The 23,725-nt window shown below is 42.3% G+C and overlaps 1 protein-coding gene across 5 annotated transcripts in view; it reads right to left on the reverse strand.

Annotated features, from left to right (window-relative positions):
- Positions 1-23,725, reverse strand: part of NCOR1 (nuclear receptor corepressor 1) — a 62,262-nt gene that overhangs the window by 2,956 nt on the left and 35,581 nt on the right. For all 5 annotated transcript variants that reach the window (XM_054167071.1, XM_054167069.1, XM_054167070.1 and 2 more), the window contains 29 exons: positions 23,333-23,463; positions 22,619-22,836; positions 20,941-21,003; positions 20,094-20,233; positions 19,254-19,380; positions 18,176-18,728; positions 17,339-17,468; positions 16,854-17,049; positions 14,766-14,939; positions 13,713-13,873; positions 13,291-13,411; positions 13,099-13,200; positions 12,496-12,593; positions 11,224-11,392; positions 10,538-10,678; positions 9,379-9,462; positions 8,600-8,856; positions 7,375-7,735; positions 6,617-6,841; positions 5,643-5,852; positions 5,330-5,479; positions 4,624-4,797; positions 4,029-4,194; positions 3,262-3,758; positions 2,733-2,861; positions 1,966-2,123; positions 1,498-1,721; positions 924-1,061; positions 474-616 (listed from right to left, as the gene is read on the reverse strand). In XM_054167071.1, the coding sequence (XP_054023046.1) occupies positions 474-616; positions 924-1,061; positions 1,498-1,721; positions 1,966-2,123; positions 2,733-2,861; positions 3,262-3,758; positions 4,029-4,194; positions 4,624-4,797; positions 5,330-5,479; positions 5,643-5,852; positions 6,617-6,841; positions 7,375-7,735; positions 8,600-8,856; positions 9,379-9,462; positions 10,538-10,678; positions 11,224-11,392; positions 12,496-12,593; positions 13,099-13,200; positions 13,291-13,411; positions 13,713-13,873; positions 14,766-14,939; positions 16,854-17,049; positions 17,339-17,468; positions 18,176-18,728; positions 19,254-19,380; positions 20,094-20,233; positions 20,941-21,003; positions 22,619-22,836; positions 23,333-23,463 (5,440 nt within the window). The remainder of the gene's footprint in view (positions 1-473; positions 617-923; positions 1,062-1,497; positions 1,722-1,965; positions 2,124-2,732; positions 2,862-3,261; positions 3,759-4,028; positions 4,195-4,623; positions 4,798-5,329; positions 5,480-5,642; positions 5,853-6,616; positions 6,842-7,374; positions 7,736-8,599; positions 8,857-9,378; positions 9,463-10,537; positions 10,679-11,223; positions 11,393-12,495; positions 12,594-13,098; positions 13,201-13,290; positions 13,412-13,712; positions 13,874-14,765; positions 14,940-16,853; positions 17,050-17,338; positions 17,469-18,175; positions 18,729-19,253; positions 19,381-20,093; positions 20,234-20,940; positions 21,004-22,618; positions 22,837-23,332; positions 23,464-23,725) is intronic.

The following is a 23,725-nucleotide window of genomic DNA, read 5'->3' on the forward strand; positions in this document are numbered from 1 at the left end:
TGATCACTTGTGAACTATTTTCACTTCTTTTCTTTACCAGTCTTCTAAGATGAGTGTGCATCTATGTCTGCTCAGGAAAATGATCTACACCAGGATGAAAGTATCTTAGATGGTCATAGCTAACCTTCCAAAGAAGGCTAACTCCCAACCTCCAGCCTCCTAACTCCCAACCTTCAGCCTCCTAACTCTCAGCCTCTAGCCTCCTAACCTTCCATGGTTTTCAGGAAACATTTTCATCTCTCAAGTATTAAAAAATGTCATTTGACAGTCCTATATATACCAGCAGTAAAAAAATAAAACAAGGAAATCTAACAATCTTCCAGTTCTTTGGTCACAAATTATGATATATTTGACTTATAGCCATAAATTCATTCATATGTAATTTGAAACCTAGCTGGGTTAGGACCTGTGTGGATGGCAGTCATGCAAAGCTTAATGTGGAAACATTCAGTGAAAAGACAAGTCCTGCATACCCATGTCAGAGTCACCTCCACCAGATGAATTCAGCTTTCGAAATATCTCCTGTTTCTTGGATTTTACCATGGGTGAAGTGTTCTCCAGTTTGGTGAAAAACGAAGGCAGGTAGCTTATACTACCTGGAGAGCGAGAGTCAGTCCTGTCAAGACCAACATGTATCAAAGAGAGAGAACATTTTAAGATGTACATCTAAATCTTTCAAAAGCAGCCAGGCAGAAACCACCAACAGTCATATGAGCTAAAGCTTTCCTCAGCCTGTTTTCTGAGGACTGGATGAGTGATTCTCCAAGAACATCTGTTTGATCCAGATAACAAGGTTTGGGATTCTCCAGCTCACAGAAAGCTGTGGTACCAGAGGAAGATGGCTTAAAGTGCTGTTTAATAAAGCTACTCTTTGCAATGGAAAGACACAGATTAATGGTTTTAAAATTTGGCTTTACACATACCTCTGTTCCGTAGGCTCAGTTCTTTGGGAAAGCAAAATAACATTTTCCTGTTTCTCATGCAGAACTGGAACCTGAGGTGGTGAGATTGGCTCATAGGGCTCTGAAGAGACATGACTCCTCTCTGGAGATTTTCCAGGTCTGCATCCACAATTCAGAGACAGAGAAATACTCTTAATGCACATAGAGCAGTCATTAACACATATCTTTGCATTCCAGTCGCTACATAGCTGTTTATAGCTGTTTATGTCTAGTTCTAGATGCTACATGCTTTAGTATGCTGGGAGAGCTCAAAAAAGCTGCCTTTGATTTCTCCATCATGACTCTGATATTAATGAAACACCTTCACCCCCCTAAAGACTGGAAATAAAGCACAAGAAGTGAAGGGAAAACAGTTCTAAACTAAGTTAGGGAGCCAAGCAACTCTCAAACCCAGCACAAGACAGACATTGCCTAAAAAGACCAAAAGATAACTCTGCTTCAGATCCACAGCAAGATAACTGTGCTATTTTTTCCCCCCTAAATATCCTATTTGGATATTCATTAATTTTGCAGTTAAACTCAGCAGATGCATTACCTTCCCCTGGATTTGTCAGACAGATTTTCAGGTGACACTCTAGCACCTGGCCGCTGGTGATGGACAGATGGTGACTGTGCCTCAGGGCTGTAGCGATTCGATGTCTTTGCCCGGGTAGAAACAGGAGTTGGAGCAGGGGTGGAATTCTGGAATGTAGTGGTGGGAGGCTGCAAAGAGGCCTGAGTAGCTGCTTGGTTTCTTGCAAAGTCTTGTGTAATAATTTGCTGATGGTAGCCAAGTAAAAGAGAAAAGAGATCTTGGTCAGCTACTGGCCAGAGTGTGCATGTTCATGAGCTAGACAAGAGATCAGTTGCAACAACTGAGATGATATAAATGCAGAAACATTATTGAGTAACATCCTCAAGTCAAACTACTAATTACAGAATTGGTGTTACACTCCCAAACACGTGTTTTCATCATCAAAACAGAACTTCTCATGGCTGAAAAGATGCAAGCAAATAAACCTACACAGATGTGATCAGCAAGGGTGATAAGTCGATGGGTCCTGGGCACATGTGCCATGCCTTCTGCTTGGGAAGAGGGAGGTGGAGGTTGCTGGGGTGAAGGGGGTTCCTGTGGCGTCCTATAGCGGTGAATCGTCCCCTCATACTGCCTGTTTGGGTCATCTAGTTGAAGAAGAAAAGGTCAAGTCTGTTAAGATGGAATTAAAAGAAGCTTCAAGGTTTGAAAGTTCTGTGCTTGCAAATTGAAAAGCAGAGGTGTTTCTGCCTTAGGTTTTAGGTATCCTGTGTGGTAATCACCTTTCCCCCTTTTTACACTTCAGAACAGATAAATAAAGACAGTTTAGAATAGGTAAATAAAGCTTCATTCCACAATGCAGATGAATTTCAGCTCATTTCTCACCTGCAAACTCTACTGTAACAGTTTGAGCTTTACAGATAGGTAAAAAATGATAGGCATCAACAGCAATGTGCAGTAATTTTACTCAATATATTGAAAATATATCAGCTACACTGCAACGCAAAGGAGCCCTGCTTAATACCAAGGGTCTGTTCCAACACATTTGCTCTAGTTTATTGTACATATCACTGCAACAACACACTCCCAACAAGTGCTTCTGAGAAGCTAAGAATATGTGAAGCAGCCACTTAGAGACTCCTAAGACAGTTTAACTTTATTAGGAGTTCACAAAGCTGGTTAATATAAACGAGATAACACTGGCATATGCAAGCAAGGTAACATGTGATCATATTTGCATATGCCTATCAACTTACTCTCTGCCTGGCTGGCCTTAGGTGTCTCTTGCTGATAGGGCTGTAGCTTTTCTTGAGCAGGTACAGGTGAATTTGCAGGGCTGATCACCTCTATGGCATCTCCAGGAGCTTCATACCGGTGGGAGGATACTGAGTATCAAGCACAGGTTGTGGAGTAAGGTGTCAGTACCACAGAGAGTTATTGTTGCCCACGCAGAGCAACACCACTGCTTCCATTCCAGTGAAAGTGAAAACATTTGTCCCAATAACCATAGTGATACAAACACTTCACAAAACTGTGTTCCAACATAAACCACATAATTTTAGGTTTCCTGACTTCTGATAAGGTTAAGCCTTATCACTCTGCGTTTCATGTTGTAGCATGAAATCCAAGCAAAGCAAACATCTTGAGCCACTACATGCCAAAACTGTATATTGTCTATGAAGTGCTTCTGAATATTTTATCATTAAACACCAGAATCATTTCACATCATTTCCCTAAAAGGCTAAGACAGACAGCAAAGAAGTAGATAGTTACTAAGATACGTACAACTACTGGAAGAATCTGAACTTTGAGAGCCCCTATCTCGTGCATCCTTGTCTGAAGCAATCTGGCGAGTGATGATCACATCTATGAAGTTAGCAGCAGTAATTGTGGTCTTTCCTCGAGTTCTCAGCTCTTCCTCGTACCTGGATTTAGGAGGAGGTCCTTTCTCTTTACCAGCCTCTGAATAGACTACTGTTGAAGACTGTCCCTGGGATTTTCCACCAGAAAAATTTGCAGATGTATAGGGGCACTGGACAGGCCTCTTTTCTACCTCCAGTGTCTTCTGTTCCATCTGCTGCTGTTCAGTTACCACAGCTGACCGGCGTCCCATGTTCTCTTCTATCCTGGTTCCTTCATGCTTGTTCTCTTTTGCTTTGGCAACTTCCATCTGAGGAGCAGAGGCTGCAGCATCTACCAGTGCCGCAAGGGCATCAGCAGCGGTATTGTAACGGGAAGCTGGCAACCCTTGAGTAATAGAGGGAGCTCCAGGGGTGAGCTGCCTGTTGGCAAACATTGAATATTCTGAATTACATCACATGAGAAAAAGAACCAGAGCCATATCAAGTGTACAAGGAAGAAAAGCTTTTGTGACACCAGTTCCTACCCAAGTTGAACTGGTGAAAATGCACTGGCCCATTTCCAGTAACTCCAAGAGCAATCAGACAGTGGTGCACCCTCATCTTGTAGGGTGTTCCTCAGGCTAAACACACATTTGAAGAAGCTCAAATATCACAACAGACAACTCTGCAACAGCAACTAATAAAACATACATGATACGTAGCTGAGCAGCAGGATCCAAAGGTGTGATGACACTTGTCCCATTGGTTCCTTGGAAAATACTAGGCCTTTGCTGCAGTATGTTCTCCTGGCTTCTAACCGACGGGGACGGGGACCGAACATACCCATGACTGCCAGGTCTGCCAGGCTGCTCTGTACCTGCAGAACACAGTGGAGGGGGGCAAAAAGATTAAATACAGATCACTCTTGCAACAATGCAGAACTATGTGCTGATGCTTTCTCCTTCACATCTAGATGTTGTCTCCATCACTCTAGATGTGACTGTATGTATGTATTAAAGATTCAAGCAGCGGCATTCTTTTTACAATGCTCTAAATGACAAGCAGGTTGTGCTGGCACTAACTGGGATTCACACCATACCCCAGGTACTACATTGCTGGGGTAGAAAGATCAAGAAGGCTAGCACTTGCAGAAGCTGCTGTCAGGACCACAACAGCTGGGTATCAGTCTGCACTGAAGCAGATTCCTAACACCTAACTGTGCAGTGTGTTGTTAATGAGCTGCATGTTGCTAACAGTGGCTACAAAACAATGTCAGAGTCCACAAGTGATCCCAGTGTGCACTCACCTGGTCGAAGGTAAAGTTCAGCAGGGACTGAGGCGATCCTCTCCCTCTCTCGCTCTCGTTCTCTTTCCCGCTCTCGCTCCCGTTCCCGCTCCCTTTCCCGTTCCTTCTCCCTCTCCCTTTCCCGTTCCCTTTCAGCATTTGCAGCTGCAGAAGCTGCCAGGTGTGTAGGATGTCCTGGAAGGTGCACAAGATGAAATTAAGTAGCGAAAAGCATCATTTGATGCAAGCAGTTGCCAATGTACTCTGCCATCCGCTTAGAGCAGAATTTCCCAAATACATTTTCATTTCATTTACCTAGGAAGACAAAAGCTTAACACACAGTGACCAAAGCTTAACACAGTGGCAGTGGAAGGCTCAACAGCTCTTTAGTAAAGTAGTTTCTAGACAATTTGAAACCAGACAGCTTATAGACCCAAATCCACCCTTCAACACATGTAGCATGAGGTCAGTGAAATCATAATCCAAGAATAATAAATAAAGACCTGACAGAATGAGGCAAATTCTGAATTTGCCAGTGCTCCCTTGGCTGTTAAGGTTAACTTATCCAGGCTGTCATTAAAACACCTTTGCTAAGTGAGAAGTGCATGCAAAAAGCATCACCTGACAAAACATCAAAACAGGACATTAATGAAAGCTAAAGAAAGATGGTCACTTATCTCAGCACAGCAGACAGTTAAAGACATCATCAAATCACAACAGCTCTTACCTGGTGACAGAGAAGCAGGATTGTAAGGCCTGGGAGGGAACGTAAGCTGGGTACCAGGGATGTAGGTGATTCTCTCCATGGGTGGTGTGCTTGTTCCTCCAGGATGAGGCACTAAGATAGTGGGAGCCATGTTGTTCAGGTCAATAATGCCTGTTAGGAGATGACACTTGTAAGACCGGCCGTTCAAGGACAAACTCATGGTCCACACATTGTATCTGGTTCATTGATAATGGTCAGCAGCAAGTGCTTAGTGGAAAAAAACACCAGAATAAAGCAAGTGCTTTATATTATATTCCAGGGAATGCAGGCATACCTCTTGCTCCTGCATATGGGAGAGCTAAAGTTTGCTCTCTGGGAGATAATCCTCTGGTTACATCAGGCCGTAAATTGACTTGCATCTGCTGTGAGGTAATGTAGTCATTGAGGATTGTCTGCCGCGTGTTCTCCATCGCATAAAGCTGATACTGGCTGGGGTAGCCTGGGGTGGGCGAGAGCTGCCTTTGGAACAGGTAAGCAGCAGCAGCTGAGGGTGAAGGAGGGAAACATCAATCAGATTGAGGAAGCAGTATGAGTGATATCAAATGGAAGATTCAGATGTTTATAGAGCCTCAGAGAGAAGAGCTGTCAAGTCTCTCTAGCTAGTGCCAAATGTATTAAATTAACATTTTAATACCAATTATTAATTTATGCACTGTATGTGGACACAAAAAGCCAAGTAATCCAGACTGGAGACATGTACTGGAGAAGAGATTTGATTAAAAATGTAAATCCTGAAGTTCTGAAGATGTAAAGAGCTGAATTACCTACAGAAGGTTAAAATACCACACTGAAGTGGACTGACGAACAGGTTAAAAGGAAATCTGCTGTACTGAACATCACCAGGGAGAACCTGATAATCCCTCAGTGAGAATGAATCATAGTCCTGAAGAGAGGGGTCCTGATTACACTAATTCTACAGCATCTTTCACATCCTTCCTTGCATAGCTTTTCTGAAAGCTTTTCATGTATTTCACAAATGCTTATCTAAAAATTCTGCCTTTTTTTTTTCTTTACCAAAGCAGAAGCAATTTGGCAGCTTTTAAAAGCAAGTCACAGTATTATACAATAATATTTTACTAAGTTCCCTGGTTAGACACTGAACTCCTCACTACACTGAAATCAAACCACAACATTACCTCTTATAAATCATCTCTGGCCATTGAAAATTACCTTTCAAAGGTCTCTCTTCTGAGCAAAGCATACATTATTTCTGATACTAAACCAAAACAATAACACAAACATATTTACCAGGATCCAGAGCCCTGTGAAATGGCATGGCAGGATCTAAATGAGGAGGGAGGTGGCTCCTATAGACTTCAGGAGTTGCTCCTCTGTGATGAGGGTCAAAGGGACTGTGAGTCACTACAGGATCAACTCCTGGGACTGGAGATTTTGCTGGCACACTCTCCCTCTGTGTTGGGGTCAGTGTGTTTTTCCTTTCATGATTTGCTGGCTTCCCAGAAGATATTCCAGCTAAAACCAATACAAAACTCAAATCAGTAAGATGCAGATTGTTCAATGGAGACTTCCCCTCTAAGCATACACTGGCTCCCATGGAATGTTCTAGGGAACTCTGCAATCTGATCCAATAAATTACAGACAATATTTTATATCACAAACTATTTCTGCTGAAAAATCTAAACACTAAAACTGGTATTTCTTGCACTTCATCATATTGTCTCCTCATCTAGATACCTCTGTAACTCAGGGAGAGCTTCTGCCCTTAAACTATTACCCTTGCAAGTAACACTTGAAATGTGATCCACAATCAAACCCAAGTTGAGACTGAATTCCTTCCCAACTCCAGGTTACAACAGGGTAGGGTTTAGTTTTCTTATCTCTACGAACAACATACAGCCTTCTAAAATCCCTTCCAGCCACCCTCCACATTGAGAGAAGTCATTAGAATAAAAGAAAGTAGAACAGATTACAGAAACCAGTTTAAAAGTGAGTTTAAGATGAAATGATTCCAAGTTCTTGTCTTAGTCTGGATAGGAGAAACATACCCTCACTAACTCTATTCATCATAGGCGAGCTCCTGGACATCGGACTCTGATAGTTCACAGGTGTCCTCCGAGCATTGGTATCATCATAAATCCCAGGGCTCAGCTGTGATTTGGGAGTTTCATGAAGAGTTGACCTGAGAACAGAGGGACCAGAGCTGACTACTGAGGTGTGCCGGGAACGCACGGCATCCCCGGTCTTCACATCTTCGTATTTTCCTCGCTCCACCACCTTCACGTTTTCTGGCACCATTTCCAGCTGAGGCATTCCACGGGGTAGCTTACTTGGTCCAGTGATTAAAGATTTTACATTGTGTTTGATGGCAGACTGGCCAGAATTGCTTTCATATTTTATGGGTGTGCCCTGGAAAGGAGAAAAAAGTCAAGTAAAGTTAACCTGCCAGCACTTCTATTCTGCTAAAGAACTCACATGGCCGATACCACAGCTCATCACTTGTGTCCCATTAGCACAGAAATACAACTGGATCTTGATGGCTGGTACCTGTCAGTTGTTTCACACTTGCTTGCACTCTACAGCTGAAGTAATATTACACATAAAATATTTCAAGAAAGCTGCCAAAGTCACAGAATTGTAAAATGGCTTAGGTTGGAAGGGACCTTAGAGATCATCTACTCCAACCTCCCTGCCATGGGCAGGGATAAGTCTAAAGTAGACTTGGCTGCTCAAGGCCTCATCTAACTTGGTCTTCAATACTCCTAAGGGAGTAGGCACCTACAACCTCCCTGGGCAGCCTATTGCAGAGTCTCACCACCCTCTTACTGAAGAGCTTCCTAAGAGCCAGTATAAACCTACTCTCTCTCAGCTTCAAATCATTCCTCCTTGCTCTATTGCTAGACACCCTTATGAAAAGTCCCTCCTCAGCCTTCCTGTAGGATCCCTTCAGATATTGGAAGACAGCTGTAAGATCCTCCTGGAGTCTTCTCTTCTCTAGGCTGAACAACCCCAGCTCCTTAAGCCTGTCCTCATACCAGAGGTGCTCCAGCCCTTGGATCATCTTTGCGGCCCTCCTCTGGACTCACTCCAACAGCTCTTCAGAGCTACTCTCAACCCACTCTGCACCCAGCCTGGATCTGTGCCTGGGACTGGCCTGACCCAGATGCAGGACCTTGCACTGCTCCACCTGTCATCATTCAGATATCCTGACCTGATTCACTCCTGAGTCTGGAAGGTGCTGCAGGAAAGCCTAGCTGTGCTTCTTGTACTTACCTGAGATATGGAGCCTTCTATGATCGGCCTGCTCGTCTGCACCATTTCCGGAGTCTTGCGACTCTCCTGGCTCAACAGGTCCTGTCTTGGGATCTCATGGATGGAACGACCCATTTCTTTTATGGTAGTGACTCCATCATATGGTTTCCCCTTAGTAATGGCTCCTTCAAATGTCCTTATGGGAGGTGACTCTCTCTTAATTTGCTTAGGGTACTTCAAGCCTTCTTCAAAACTTTCAGCTGTTGCTCTTGGTGTGCCTTTTACAGTAAGAAAGTCATTATTAAGATCAGTAAGCATGACTCAGAGTCTCTTTTTTTCATAAGTAACTAGCTACATGCCATAATAGTGGGACTTTGGTTTGCTATAGTCTATAATAACACATTCTGAAGACTAAAAAACAAATCAGAACAAAACTAATACTGAACAAACATTTTATGTATTACTGAAAGCATCCCAAGTGCCTTCTAATGCTGAAATAAAAGCAATAGCATATTTCAGAGGTCTGAGGAACTGGGAGTGTTCACTAAAAACAACACAGTGCTAATTACCAAGTGTACATACTAAAACCCAGTCTATTTCCCCCCAAGAAAGTAAAACACAGTGTTTACACACTAGCTTTGTACACAGCATATCAGAAAGCTGCTGATTTAAGCTCTTAAAACCTGTTTGATAAAGGAAGTTCTACCTTTAACACAACCAGAGTAAAAGTTTTAAGGTTCAGAAATGCAGGCCTTTGAGGATGTCATAAATGTTTGCCTTTTATCCTTGCAATGCTTTACCTTGCATTATAGAGCCAGACAACACTGTTCTCTCTTTAAGTTCAGCATGTGGGCTACCCCTAGGCAGTGCACGGCATATTAAACCTAAAATTAAAGTGAGCAGCATTTAGAGAATTAAACAAGTGTGCAACTAAAACCAACCCTCCCCCCCCACCTTCCTTAAACATATTACAGATAGTATCTGAATCACAGCAGGGCCCACAGGGCCTAACCTCAGTGTGCTAGGCATTGTATCAACATGTCATAAACACCACCCTGGCCTAAAAAAACCTCTTCCAGTTCAAGTTTTCATGCTATTGCACTCTCACAAGTTTTAACATAGTTAGAAAAACACAAGGGAGTTTCAATAAGTAACCTTAACTCCTGTTCCTAAAGCAGACTCCCTTATGAAAAGTCTCTCTCCAGCCTTCCTGTAGGTTCCCTTTGGGTATTTGGAAGGCAGGTGTAAGATCCCCCTGGCGCCTTCTCTTCTCTAGGCTGAACAACCCCAGCTCCTTCACAGCAGAGGTGCTCCAGCCCTTGGATCATCTTTCTGGCCTCCTCTGGACTCCATGGTTCAGGCATGAAACATTTTCTTGTGTTTGTATTTTTAAAATCCAATCAGAAAAGTTACAGACTGTCCTGACTTGACCTCTGCAGGCTTACTTTTATTACAGTTTATTAAATGAAAATAACCTCAGGGATGCCCTGAAGCAGGATACAGCAGCTGTGCAAGTCCTCTGCTCGACATAATTAATGAGGTTTATTGCAGGAATGCAAAAGGTCACGCTGATGTGTTACCAAGTTACCATGCCATGGCCGAGACCCGTGTTTCACTAATGGGTTTGCCCAGGGAGTATGACTCAGTGGTGTCTGAGCTCTGGACAACAGGCTGGGACCATGAAGAGTCAGTTACACGTCTCAGATCAACTGAGAGGAGTAAGTGTTAGCTGAACACTGAGGGTAACACACCAGCAAACAAAAGGCAATCTACTACCTACTGCAGCCATAGCTCCAGCATGCTTTGACTGTAGCGATTATTACATGGATTTGGTTAGCAGTGTGAGATTTAAATCCAATTTATCTTTTAGTCTGCTCCATAAAATAATTCTAAATCATCTGATACCAATGCAGAAGGTTTAGATAAAACACAAAACACCTTAGAGCCATCTGGTTTTACCTTCCAGTGGCGCAGACACCGGAGACTCCCGCATTGACATCCCTTGCTTTATATTTCCTTCCATTGTATCATAACTTCTCTTTAAACTAATTTCATGAGCAGTTCTTGGACTCCTTGTTCCTTCACGAACATTTTTAATAGCTGGCAAAAATTTACAAGAGTGTGGTTAGGAAATGTGGCCAATACAAAAAGAAGACAGTTGAGCATTACTTTTAATGAGACCACAGATCATTAACAGTTTTGCAGCAGAACTTCAGCACAACATTGTAACACTGAATCTCCTCTTTAAAAAGGCCTTTTATGGGCTGTTAAGAACTTTTTTGTTCAGTTATTTATCAGTAATTCAATGGAAGTTCATGTTGATTTTAATAGAGATCATTTTAAGCTTGCTTGTTTAACCTTTCAACTCAAAATATTCCATGAGAAACTGAAAAGAAATGGCACAGAAATGAAATAGTAAAACTATTTTTCAGTACAGAAGACTCTTCAGAACACAAGCACAAGTTCTGGATCACATTAATTCTCATACCCTCAACAACATACACAGGTCAATTGCTCTCCCAGATGGCACCCCAGTGACTGAGGTTAACACCTCTCCACTGAAGCAGACATAATTCAGCTAGGAATGAAAAAGCAGAGCCTGCTGAAGCCTTGACTTTGATCATGTAGAAAATACACATACTCACCATCATAAGATAAAATGTGCCCACTTTTGCCTTCATAAATAACGTGGCCTTTGGCTGAAGCTTCCTCTCGGCACTTCTCCGGGCTGCTGTCTTCCGTAGCCAGCCTGGTGATGGTTCCCTTCAGCAAGGCGTCAGCTGCTATGCCAGACTGGGACAGAGCTGGTGTACCCTGCATTGAAACCAAGCAAATACAATTCAAACCATCTGTGTGGAAGAGAGAAGGGAGCAGTGAAAGGGGAGAAAACCCAAAACAGCAGAAAAAACCCCAACCCCCGCTACGCCATTTAGGCCGAAAACACCAATGACTGCCTCACGCAGTGTGGCTTACACTTCTGCCTCTGTTACTAGATAGTTCATCTAAATATTAGTAAAATTATTTGTAGGCAAGTTGATATCTTGTTTAAAAAAAATATTGAGAGAAGGACAAGAATATTACAAAAGTATTCATGACCTAGAACACCTACCCCACAACAGCATGTGGGAAGCTAGCATATACCACACAATGGTGCCTTTAGATTTTATTGCTATCAAAAGGAATGAAACCTGCTCTTCTCAAAGGAGAATTGTACCCACTGCTCTCTGTAACTACAGATCCCACACCCACCAAACCAGCAGCATTAAAAAAAATTATAAGGGCTTAAGTGACCTCTTTGACTTCAGACATCATTTGTGCAAGACTGGTTATGGGAGAGTTTGATGTTTTAATCAGATGTGATGCTGTTTCCATGGAAGGTGCTGATAAACCTTCAGTTTGGTATGCCAAAGGCCCTAGGGATTTTAAGAAGTTTAAAGACTCCTATACATGCTGGGAAAGGACTTTTTGCAAGGGCTTGTAGTGATAGGATGAGAAGAAATGGCTTAAGCCTGAAGAGGGAAGATTTAGACTGGGTATTAGAAAGAAATTCTTTACAGTGAGGGTGGTGAGACACTGGAACAAGGTCATAGATGCCCCCTCCCTGGAGGTGTTCAAGAGCAGGCTGGATGAAGCCTTAAGCAACCTGATCTAATGGAAGGTGTCCCTGCCCATGGCAGGGGGGGTGGAACTGAATGATCCTGAGGGTGCCCCTTCCAACCTAAACCATTCTATGAAACCATGGTAATGCTGACTTCAGTAGCGGGATTTGAGCACCTGGTTGTGCTAGAATTGCTTCTTTCAAGGTGATTCCTACTCTGTCATATTAATTTACTTTTTCAGACACACAAAGACATTCATAGTGATAGTTTAGATGTGCTGCTTTGCTACAGCCTCTTTGGTAAGGGGAAAAAAGGTACCTGAGTTATGGAGCCTCTCAAAGAAGGAATGGTCTCAACAGAAACTTTACTGGTTGGAGTTCCTCGTGTTATACTTCCCTCCTGTATTGTTGCGGTACCTGATTTGAAATAAGACATCCTGATAAATATGAGAATTTAAAAAATGGCTCCTCTATTTGAAATCATTAAAAACCCTAGAGAGAACTGTGAGTTTACACTAAAATACAGGGAAAACTTCAGTTTAACAGCACCCATGGGAGGCAGTTAAACCATATCCTCTTTTAGCATAGCCTTTTACAGACTAAATGCCTTTTACAGCATGTGGAATCATGAACCTGTGGTATTTAGTTTCTTTCCTTTTGACATATTTGGAGATTTCACCTGTACTGCTCTGCCTATGCTCTAGTGAACAAATCCTTTTTGAGATGGGCATGCCTTGAAACAAATGTTTTCAAATTGGCCAGACAGGAGGAGCTAGCTACAAAGGCACCTCCGAAAGTGGGGAGCAGCTTAACCACAGAATACTTAAGAATAACTCTTCAGCAGGCTGAGCTGTAGAAGTTCATTCTCTGTCTGCTCTGACAAAGTTTCTCAAGCTGTATGAATCAATCTGACTTTCCTTACCTCGAACCACACTTTCATGTTGTGCCCTGACCAGGAGTCCCTCAGGCTGGGAATTCTGGCTTCTGGGAGAGAATTCTTCTTGCTTGATATAGGGCAGGGAAGCTATTCAGAAGAAGAAAAAGGTTTGGGTTTCTTTTATGAGTTTAATTAAATAGTCTTCCATACAAAACATGTCAGCTTTTCTTTTCTTACCAGATTTGGCTGACTCCTGCTGCCTTGGCAGTCCAAGAGATATAGAACCCACTGATGGCTTTGCAGTTTCTTGGGTGTAGGAAGCTTGACTGTGGGATGTTAAGTAAGTGCCAGGTGTTCCCTGAAACAACAAATATATATTACGCATTAGTTGTCTGGAGTGAAGCTTCACATCTGTGTTTAAAGAAGGGTGCTAATACTGCTATGATCTGTCTTACAATGCTACAGTCCACCACCATGAAGGATCAAAATGCAGGATAGCAAGAGTGTGCTATTTTCTAAGGCACCTGTAACTCCTGGACTTTTACGTGGCATGTACAGATCTAAAATGTGAACACATAACTGAGTACAAGACACTAAAGGTTGGTGAAAGGGCAAAGAGCTGATGGAAGCACAGATTTTTCAAAGAACAGTTCTCTTACTTGTGAGATTGAGCCTCCCATGATGAAGGAAGGTTTTTCTGATGGCACACTTGTTTTGGAGGACGGAATGAGTGGTGGTGGTGGTCTGGTGGGTCTGGTTGTTGGCAGGCGGACTCCTTCGGGTATGTTGGTTATTACTTGGTGAGGTGCTGGCTGGAGAACTTGGGGGGGAAATTGTGCATTACACACGACAGCACTTTTCAGCTCTACTAGTTGTTAGAGAGACAGGAAGAACAGAAGCAACATAGTTCTTCTGACAAGTTCTGATGGGAATTGCCTCACAATAGCCAAAATCCACCTGTATTTACAACTCTGAAATTCACTATGTCCACATGGAACTTATGCAGAGAAACCAACCAGAGAATATCTAACCTGGCATCAAAGTCCAAAAAGCAATGACAAAAGCTGCTCAGTAGAATTTCAGCCTCTGATAACTAAGCTTTTAAAACCAGCAGCCCAGAGTACAATCAATTTTTAAAGAAAGATCTTATTCTTTAAATGGAATACAGCTGAGTCAAGAATAACCTGAGCTTCCCTGATTTTGTCATTTCTTAGCTTGACATTATACTCTGGAGGAAAAAGAAATAATCCCAGTTTCAGAATTAACATTTACCAGCTATTTCCCTGTTTTATAAAACATTCAGCCTATAACATGAATCAACACCAGTCAGAAACTAATGTCCAGGATAGCAATAGCTTTGCTTTTTTCCTCAGCTTCCCCCTTCAGAGGAAAGGCCACCCATAAACATGATGGCATTTGTATTAAGCTGAAAACCTCTTGAAGACTTTGTCCCTGTGCTGTTCTAACATTTTTCAGATCATTCTATTATGCAGTTGAGGCAGCAACAAGGGAAAAAAACCAAAAAACAACCAACCTCATAGGAGCTAGAAAAATACCTGAGCATCTATTTACATGCACACACAGAAAACCTTTTCAATTTCTTCTCTTAATTCATGAAGCATTTAGAGAATAATTTGATCTTGCATCAAGTCAGAGCAGTCCAGCTCCCAAGGAAAGAGCAATATTGCTATGATATGTAAACAAATATTTACCTGGTGGGACACTATAGCGAGCTGCATTCAGATCAGGCTGGGGAGAGGCTTTATTGACTTCTCTTGGAGACAGCCTGTATGGTGATGCTGACCTTGTTGCTGTGTTCTGCACCTGTGCTTCCTGTTCTATTGCTCGCTTGACCTCGGCATAAGGCATGTAGGCCACTGGTTTTCCTGGGGAGGTTGAAGTTATCAGAAAGAACCCTGGATTAGAAATTGGGAGTCAAGAGGTCTAGTTTATAGCATCAGTTTTAACAAAGGGCCTGCTCCAATGCCAGAGGTACTCAGCAGGTCTAAACATTTCAGTTAAACAGTACAGCTATAATTTGTTCTTATCCAAGCTGTGCAAAGCTTCCTCATACTTTCTCTATGTGAAAAACAGTGTCTTGGATCCCTTAGGTCCTTTAAGGGTCTACTATTGACAAAAATTTCATTTAAAGAAGACTCCTCTCCAAAACCTGTGCATCAGCCAGGTTTACAAGCAAGTTCAGCCAGACTTAACTGCCAGTCCCACCCTCCCTTCCTTGTTTGCTTAGCCAGAGCAGTTACAAATCAAATTTCAAATACCAATACCCATCACTGGTGTTTAAAGGAGAAATAAATTCTTATCAAATTCAGAACATTAAAAATCCAGCACCAGAACTTCAGAAATTCCTTTTCTTTGGCAATGGACAGTTTAAGCATTCAAAATTACAAGCCAGAACAAGTCTAGTGCAGCTGCAAAGTTGTATCTTTAGCCTCCACAGTCAAAGAAAGATGGCTCTATTCATCCCATAATAGCTTTCTAAAGGAACTTCTACTACTTTATTTCATGGTATTATCAAGGTTACCATCAACCAATTTAACAACAGGTCCTTTATTGTGGCAAGGTGCCCCACAACACAGGCAGTGTTCTGATACATGCAATACAAGGCTTTGAACCAGTCTGCAGGCTCCCTGCTGCACACAGCTGTGGGTGGACAAGCTTTGTGTGCACAGTATATCTTAGGAAGTAGCTGCTGTAATGATCTGGTGACATCTCAGCCCCTTCTGGTTTTCAAATTAAGATGTCCAGGCTTGCAGAACCCATTTACATTGACCACGTTATGACTCCCTCTCTGTCTGCCTCAACAACCACATTCATGTCTGCTGGCACAGTTCACCCCAGAGCTTTCCCACACTTCAGGACACAGTACTGCCAATGCCAAGAGTTATTTCAGGTAGCATTTCAGTTAATGGTACTTTTAAGCAACTCCAAACTTTCCACCTCAAGAAGCAACTTCCAAGACCCCCTCCCTCAATCTTACCCTCCCCTGCACAAATCTACAAGCTCCCTTTCCATTATTTTAACAGGCAGAAAAAAAATGGTTGTGTGCCTTTAATTTTACTTTGGGTAGAAGTAATTAAGTTGAAGCATTTTCCTAACACCATTAAAATTGTTATGCATATTAAATACAGAACACTTGGGTTTCAAAGAACTTGACAGTTCATGTTGTTAATACTGATGAGGCAAGAGAAACAACACACAAGAATCTAAGATCTAAAAATGCAGAACTGTGAAGCAGGGATAGTTTCTCTAACACTGTAACACCCAGCACGTTCATCTCACTCAGTTTATTTCCCTGTTACAACACAGTTTGTGGACCTACTCCTTTTCTAGCAAAGGAAGCTGAGGTAGAAGTTACACACTTAGTACAGAACTGGGCCTGTAGCAACAACTCATTTTTGGCCAGCTTTTCTGACTTCTCCAAGGAGGCTACAAGGTCTCCAACACTGAAGCTGCAGCAAGATTGCTATAGTAGACTTCAAGCTCTCTAGGTTGCTTCAATCAAGTGCAATCAGAAAACAATAGTTAATGATTAATAGAGTAAATTTTTCATTCTCAAATGAAGCAAGAGTGTAACACAACAGCACTGAACAACCTGCCCAGGGAGGTTGTGGAGTCTCCTTCACTGGATACTTTCAGCACCTTCCTGGACATGTTGCTGTGTGATCTGCTCTAGGTGGTCCTGCTCTGGCAGAGGGGTTGGACTGGCTATCTTTCGAGGTCCTTTCCAACCCCTAGCATTCTGCGATAAGAGTGCAGGGTTATTTCCACAACATGCCTACCTTCCCACTCAACACTAGGGCTCTTGGAAGTGCCACAAGGGCTCACAGCACTTCGATACTCCATATCCAGCTGCTCTTGCCTCTGGCGTTGCTCCTCCAGCAGCGCTGACTCGTGCATCGCTTTGATGTGCCGCTGATAGAGCGCATAGCCACTCACTGGTGTGCCCACAGGGACAGTGCAGGGACTGCAAGAAACCTGCAAGGATGGGAAGGCTTTAACATCAGGGACATCCACACAGATACCTGCTGAAGCAACTGTCATGTTCAGTGTCTCCGCTGCAGTCTACAGTTGTTTTAATGGCTCGTGCCTGTTTCTAAGCTATTAGTTGTTCGTTTGTACTTAACTTACTTTCCTCCTCAAAAGTGTGACAACAAAGCAAATGAGAAATGTCTTTGTGTCATGATTTTTTTTTTACTGCTTTAGTACTGCAACTAGTTTTAGAGACAACAGATACTCCTTCAAATATCACAGTAACAGCCCATACCATAGGTGGAATGACAGCAGCTCGGTGGTGAAGCTGTTGCAGGTCCATCTGCCCTTGCTTTATCGTGGATGATACCAGTATTGATCCAGGGGGATTTAACAGTGAGGGCTTTGACTCCCTGCTGAAGATACTGCAAAAAGAGATATAAGGAAGAGAAAAACATCATCAAAAAGACCAAGTATAAACTACTTTTTTTTTTTTTTTATATTCACAGGTAAGAGTCTGCCTCCCAGTTGCAGAAAAAAACCAAACACACACCGCAATGAAACACTCTGGACAAAGAGCTGAAAAATCAGAATCATGTTGTGTTTGGGCCCACAGCACATCTGGTCCAACAAGCAACAGATGCTGCTGTATTTTGGTAACACACAGAAATAAAATGTGTTCATAATCTCCAGAACCAGAAGTGTTTGCATGCAGTCTCTACATGCAAGAACAGAACCTTCTTTATAAAGAATGCTTTGCAAAAGGATAAATAAGAAGCATTTGATAGATTTAATCCATGGGGAATAAATAAACAGCAGTAGACAATAGAGGGCTAATGTATTTGTGATGTGGAAAGAGTGTCTAAGAGGGAAGAGAGTGGAGAAACATTATCAGCTGCACCCTTCTGGAGTCCACATGCAGAACCATGACACTGGATACTTTTGACATTTAACATCTCTCCTTCGTACCACATGTATATTAAGCCCACTGAGAGGGAGGGAGCACTGCCACTGATGCTGTGCTATGGTTACACAGGAACTGCACCACCAGCACACTGAAAAGACTTCAGTTACCATCAGTGGTATCAGCCATACCCCAAACATAGGTGGGATGCTGAACAATTAAACTCACCCTTGTCTGTCAGGTTCTCCATCAACTTCTTCATCAGCGCTGCAGGTGGCACTTGAATCATTATCTGAATGGGACTCTTGTCTTGCTGTATTAACTTGTTGTGACAAGCTATAGTCCATTTCCTCAGGTTCAGACTTCTCCTTGGGTTTCTCCATCTCTCTCTCTTTGGCATCACTCTCTATTTTCACTTGAATGTTCTCTGGTAGCCTCATCTCAGTCTCTACAGGTTCTACTTTGGTATGCACTGGAAGAGTAATCACAGGCTTAGCTTCAACTGGATGGCTTCTACTGTCAACCTCCATAGGCTCTTCTGCTTCATTATTTATTTCTTCCTTAACCTGTGGCTCAGGGGCCTGACTTTCAGCTGTTGACACACTTTGGGCTGTTGAGGGAGGTGTGCTGGGTGCAGGTTTAACGGTAGATTCTTGTTCTGCTGTTGCCTCAGTGGTTACTTTTGGAGCAGCAGTCTCAGGTGGAGTTTCTTCAGCTGGTTTAGCAGGTTCTGCTGGAGTTGGAGATGGAGCACTTTCTGTATCAGAACTATTTTCAGCACCTGGGGCAAAAAAAAAGTTTGGCATAAAGGTTCAATGCTAATAAAATCTAACCAGTCTTCAATGAACTGCTTCTTTAGAATAATCAAATGCATCTGACAGAACAAGACAATTGCCCTGAAGGGAGAGCAATCAGACACAGGTTAAGGAGGGAGACTGGAATCACAGCAGTAGGACCACTTAAATAGCTCTGATCTTAAACAGCCAGCCCAGTATACTCCTGTCCATATGTCAGACACTTGGTACGGCCATATAGGATGCAGCTTTAGTAGAAGGTTAGAGTCAACATTCACAGTACATAAGGTGCAGCTTTAATGATTTAAATTAACAGTTTTTAGAGACATCACTGGCAGAAGTGGCAAAACACTGATATGACATGAAAAATCAGTGCCATCCGATGGACATGCTCTAAGTTAGCAGTTCTAATTTACCTCCTTTGGGAGCTGCCATTCTTTCTGAGCATACAACAGGCACAAAACATAGGTCCCTTTCTGTGCACAGATGACTTCCCTTCCCAGAAAAGTTACCTTCACTGTCTTCTGGATTCTCTTCTTCATTAGATGCTTCAATATCTTCATCCTCCTGAGCTGACACGGTCGAGGCTACACTCTCACACTGCGACACATCTCGCTCCTCACGGGGCCTTCGTGAAGACTGACAAAGACACAGCATTTACACCAGACTGAAAACTTGCAAGTCTTATTTCCTTTTATGTGCATGCTCTTTCACCAATCCAAGGTTGAAATAAAAGACAGAGAATCTCTGCTGAGCACAGATTCATTCACAAGGGCACACTCTTTCAACTTCAGGCCAGCTTTCACTGCTGGTGATTAAAAGTAAGTTTGGGAACTGTCTCAAGATACGTTGGGGGAACAACGGAACTACTGCAGCAAACACAGGCGCTGATTCTCCTCACTTAAGTGAGAGAAGACTAAGATAACACCACAGCTTAAAGAATTTGTACTCGGGATTCTACTTTAGATGCCCCAAAACTTTCAGTTCCTGGCTTTGATTTTTTTTTGGAGCTTTGTGCTTATTGTGTTTCGACGTAACAGTTCTACGGCAATGACCTGAACTTCAATAGCAATTGCTGGTGTCCTGATTAGGAACATGGTTTTCAGAGCATTAAAGAATTCTTCAGGCTTGAATATTCTATCTGGTAGGCAATTTTCTATTGCATTTTAAAGCAAGAAGTGATTAGTATCACAGGTCAGTGAGCATCAGTCGCCTCTTCTAGATTTATGTCACAACATACAAACAAGTACAAAAGGAAACTGCAAAACAGTCTTAATGAAGTGTGATGAATGACTTCAGAAAGATGCCAAGCTCTCCTCTGCAAATTATCCAGTGCCCCAATATCCACTTACCTTCTGTTTGTGCTGTTGGAGGAGGCTGTCCAGATTGTGTCTCCTTTTGTAGTTGAAGTAGAAGTTCTTACACTGAGCTTCGCTTTTCGTCCCAACCATTTTGGCAATCGCTGCCCAGTTCCGGCCGTGTTCCACCAGTCCTGTTCAAACACACAAGAACCAATATTTACTATGGTAAATAATTCAGCTACCCAAACCCAAAGAAATGGACAGCAATGCCTATGGCAAGGTAAGAAACAGAAGTCCTGCTGTCCTTAAGAGAACTCTCCTATGACACTGCAGTTGAGAACTACTTATGGAGGTGGGGGAAAAAAAGCTGTGTTAACCTCAATGTCTGCTTATGAAGCCTTTAAAGTCTACTCTTTGCTGTTGCTAGTATGTAATACCTGCTAAAATGCTGCTTTTATGCATGAAATTTACAGGTAACAGCATCTGCCAAATGAATAGACAAGTTATAAACCACATTAATTTTCCTAAGAAAAGAATGTCTTATACAAAAGGATTTTTTTCTAATGCATTACTTTGGGTATTTTACATGTGACATATACACCTTCACATCTGCTTCACAGACTTCTATGGACCAAGTACAACATCAAACAACTGCAGCCCATATCACAAAAGTCAGGATAAATCTCAAAAAAAGTATTATTTTATCTGTTAAAGATGCTTCTTGCCTTCCTTCACCCCCACCCACTCCTTAAATAACGAATAAACCAACAGTAAATTTCAAATGGTTCATTCAAGGTAGTGCTGCAACTAACCCCAGCACTCCTGCTCAGGAATTCAGTACTGGAATTTTGTAAGCACAAGTATTCACAAATTAACTCCAAAGTTTCACAAAGTTTACCTTTCTTAGCAACTTCCATTTCTTCTTCTGTCCAGCGAGATGTCTCCACTGGCTCTGCAGAAGCTGGAAGAGAAACAAAGACACTAATCAAAGACCAAGAGTCACTGTTATGGCACCAATCATGCATCCCACAGTCAACTAATCTATTTACATTAGGGCTTGTTCAAGTGACTTGGGAAAGCTGCTCTTGTCAGTGGGAAGTAGTCAATCTCCATTACACCAAGTTAGAGCTATAGTAGAAACCACCACAAACTCAGCAGAGCCAATTGTTCAAACTATTCTGCCTACAAAACTGTAATTATCTGCCAGGGAAGGCTTTGAAGTAACTTAGATGTATTTATCACTAAAATTTTATTTAAACTGTCAATAATTACCATCAACTACTAAAAGCAGCAATCCAACATGCTATAAGCTAGTTCCATCTTATGTCACTGACTGCTGTGGAAAGGACTGAAGTGGTTATTTAGTGGGTAGTGGGTATCAAGAAATCTACTATTCTTGTATTCACTGAGTCTCCTACGGGACAAACAGAGAAAAATAAAAGAACACAAAAGACCAGTAAGTATAGACAAGCAGGAAGCTAAATATAAGTCAATACAAAATACTTTTAATTCACTTCCTTGGATTTGATATCATTCTGATTAAATTTCTGAACAGCGTTAAGCTGCAGCAGCCTCCATTTCCTCTTCATAAAACCTACCATTCTGCACAGCATGCAACATGGACCCCTCAACAGCTTCCATGAACAAACAATAAAAGCAGGACACTATAAGGTGTCTGATCCACTGAAAAGCTGGTTTGGGTTTTCTAGAGAATCAGTCAAAACCCCCTCAAAGCACACCCCACTATTGCCTTTTTCTAGCTGCCAACAAAACCCCACCACTGCTGTCTGAGCAAGCTAGAACTAATTTGCTCAGCTACTCTGTTCTTTAGGATATGCAGAATATCTGAGCAGCAAAAGGGTTGCTACAAATTCTAGAACAGCAGCTGCCTGTAAAGGTCCTATTTAAGATCTCAGAGCAATAAACTTTGCCACAGCACTGTGAGAAAAAAAAAAAAAGAAAGAAAAAAAAACCCCTTCCCTGCCATCCTGGATAATTATTTACTACCCACAAAGTATTCTGTTTGCTAGTATTTCTGCACCAGCCTTTTCAGAAATGCATAGAGTGATGTCTCTTTTAACCATCCTTGCAGGAAATCAACACTTTAAGAGGTCTCTTGCCATCTAATGCAGAAACAACCACAAGAAAAACAACTTGCCAGGATCTATTTCAGATTATGAAACTCTCCGAAGTGCTCAAGTATCATGCCTGCTTATTTAACAATAACCTCTCTGAGCTATAACCTGTAAGTCAATCTGAGCGAAAGGCATGTGGATCTCTACATTAACCTTGCAAAGAGAGAAAATGCAGTCACAGAAAGGCTCAACTCCCTTTTTTATCCGCTCCCCCCCACCATCATGTTTCTAACAGTGTTAGCTGATCACACATAGAGCAGTCATGAAGTTACACTTGTGAAGTTTAACAGTACCACACAAAATTCTAAGCAGGCCTAAGAATAAAGGTGCAATTCTAAACAGGAAAAAAACCCAAAGTGCACTGCACCTACAGAACAGCCTTGTGTCAGTGAAGAGACTGCGACCAGCTGGGTCCCCAAGCGTCCTATAAATGCTACTCACAAGGTTCTGGTGGGGGTGGAAGAGGTGGGGGTGGTTCTTCAGTGGCTGCAGCTGCAGCAGCATTTGCTTGTGCAGCTTCATTTGTCATTGATCTGGTGATTCTGCCCTTACGACGACCTTGGCTATTGGCAGTTTTTCGGCCCCTAGGAGTGGCCTGCTCCCTTTCCTCTGTTTCCTCTGGTGCAACTTCAGTTTTGTCCTTTTCTTTGGTATTCTCTCTGAGAGCAGTTAAAAACATAATTTAGTCACTTTCAAATAGCCATTATGGGCAGATATTCCCGGATGTCAATGCAAACCTCCCCCCCAAAACCCAACAATAAACAACTTCCACAAACCCAAAAAACACCTTTAGTGAAACAGAATTCACTTACTGCCCATGATTTAGAGCTGCTGGAGAATTCACATAGGTACATGATACTATCAGCTTCAAAGGAAATATGAGCACTGTGATAGAACATATGAAAAAAAAAAACCACCCCAAACTCACAAGATATGAAAATTATTATATGAGGGGAAAAAAAAGGCCATGCTTTTCCCAGCAGCTTTCCAGCAAGACAGATGTCCAAAAAATTGGTTTAAATGCACAAACCCCAACCTAAATAGAAACAGGTTTCAGTCCAGATTTCCCTGCCAGGCTAATGCAAATCCTGTTCTGATATTTGCATAAACCTGCAATCCAGGGTGAATTAATGCATTTTCAGGACATTTACTTACTTAGATTCTTCCTTCTCATCCTTTTCCTCCTCATCTTTCTTCTCCTCTTCTTTTTTCTCTGCTTTTTCTGCTTTTTCCTCTTCTACCTTTTCTTCTACTTTTTCCTCTTGAGAAGGACGAGCAATTTGTTGCTGAAATGAAATTGCATTTGCACATTAGAACAAACTGACCAAAGCTGCAGCAACTTGCGCTCTGAGCAGCACAAACACTGGCAGCTGCCTTATCTCCCTTTTGGTAATAAGTTACAGTCACTGCACAGTGGTCAACAGAACAGGGGAGATTTAGATTGGATATTAAAAAGAAATTCTTTACAGTGAGGGTGGTGAGACACTGGAACAGGTTGCCCAAGGAGGTCGTGGATGCCCCTTCCATGGAGGGGTTCAAAGCCAGGCT

Source organism: Dryobates pubescens, chromosome 13, assembly GCF_014839835.1.
Source record: "Dryobates pubescens isolate bDryPub1 chromosome 13, bDryPub1.pri, whole genome shotgun sequence".
NCBI classification, from domain to species: Eukaryota; Metazoa; Chordata; class Aves; order Piciformes; family Picidae; genus Dryobates; species Dryobates pubescens.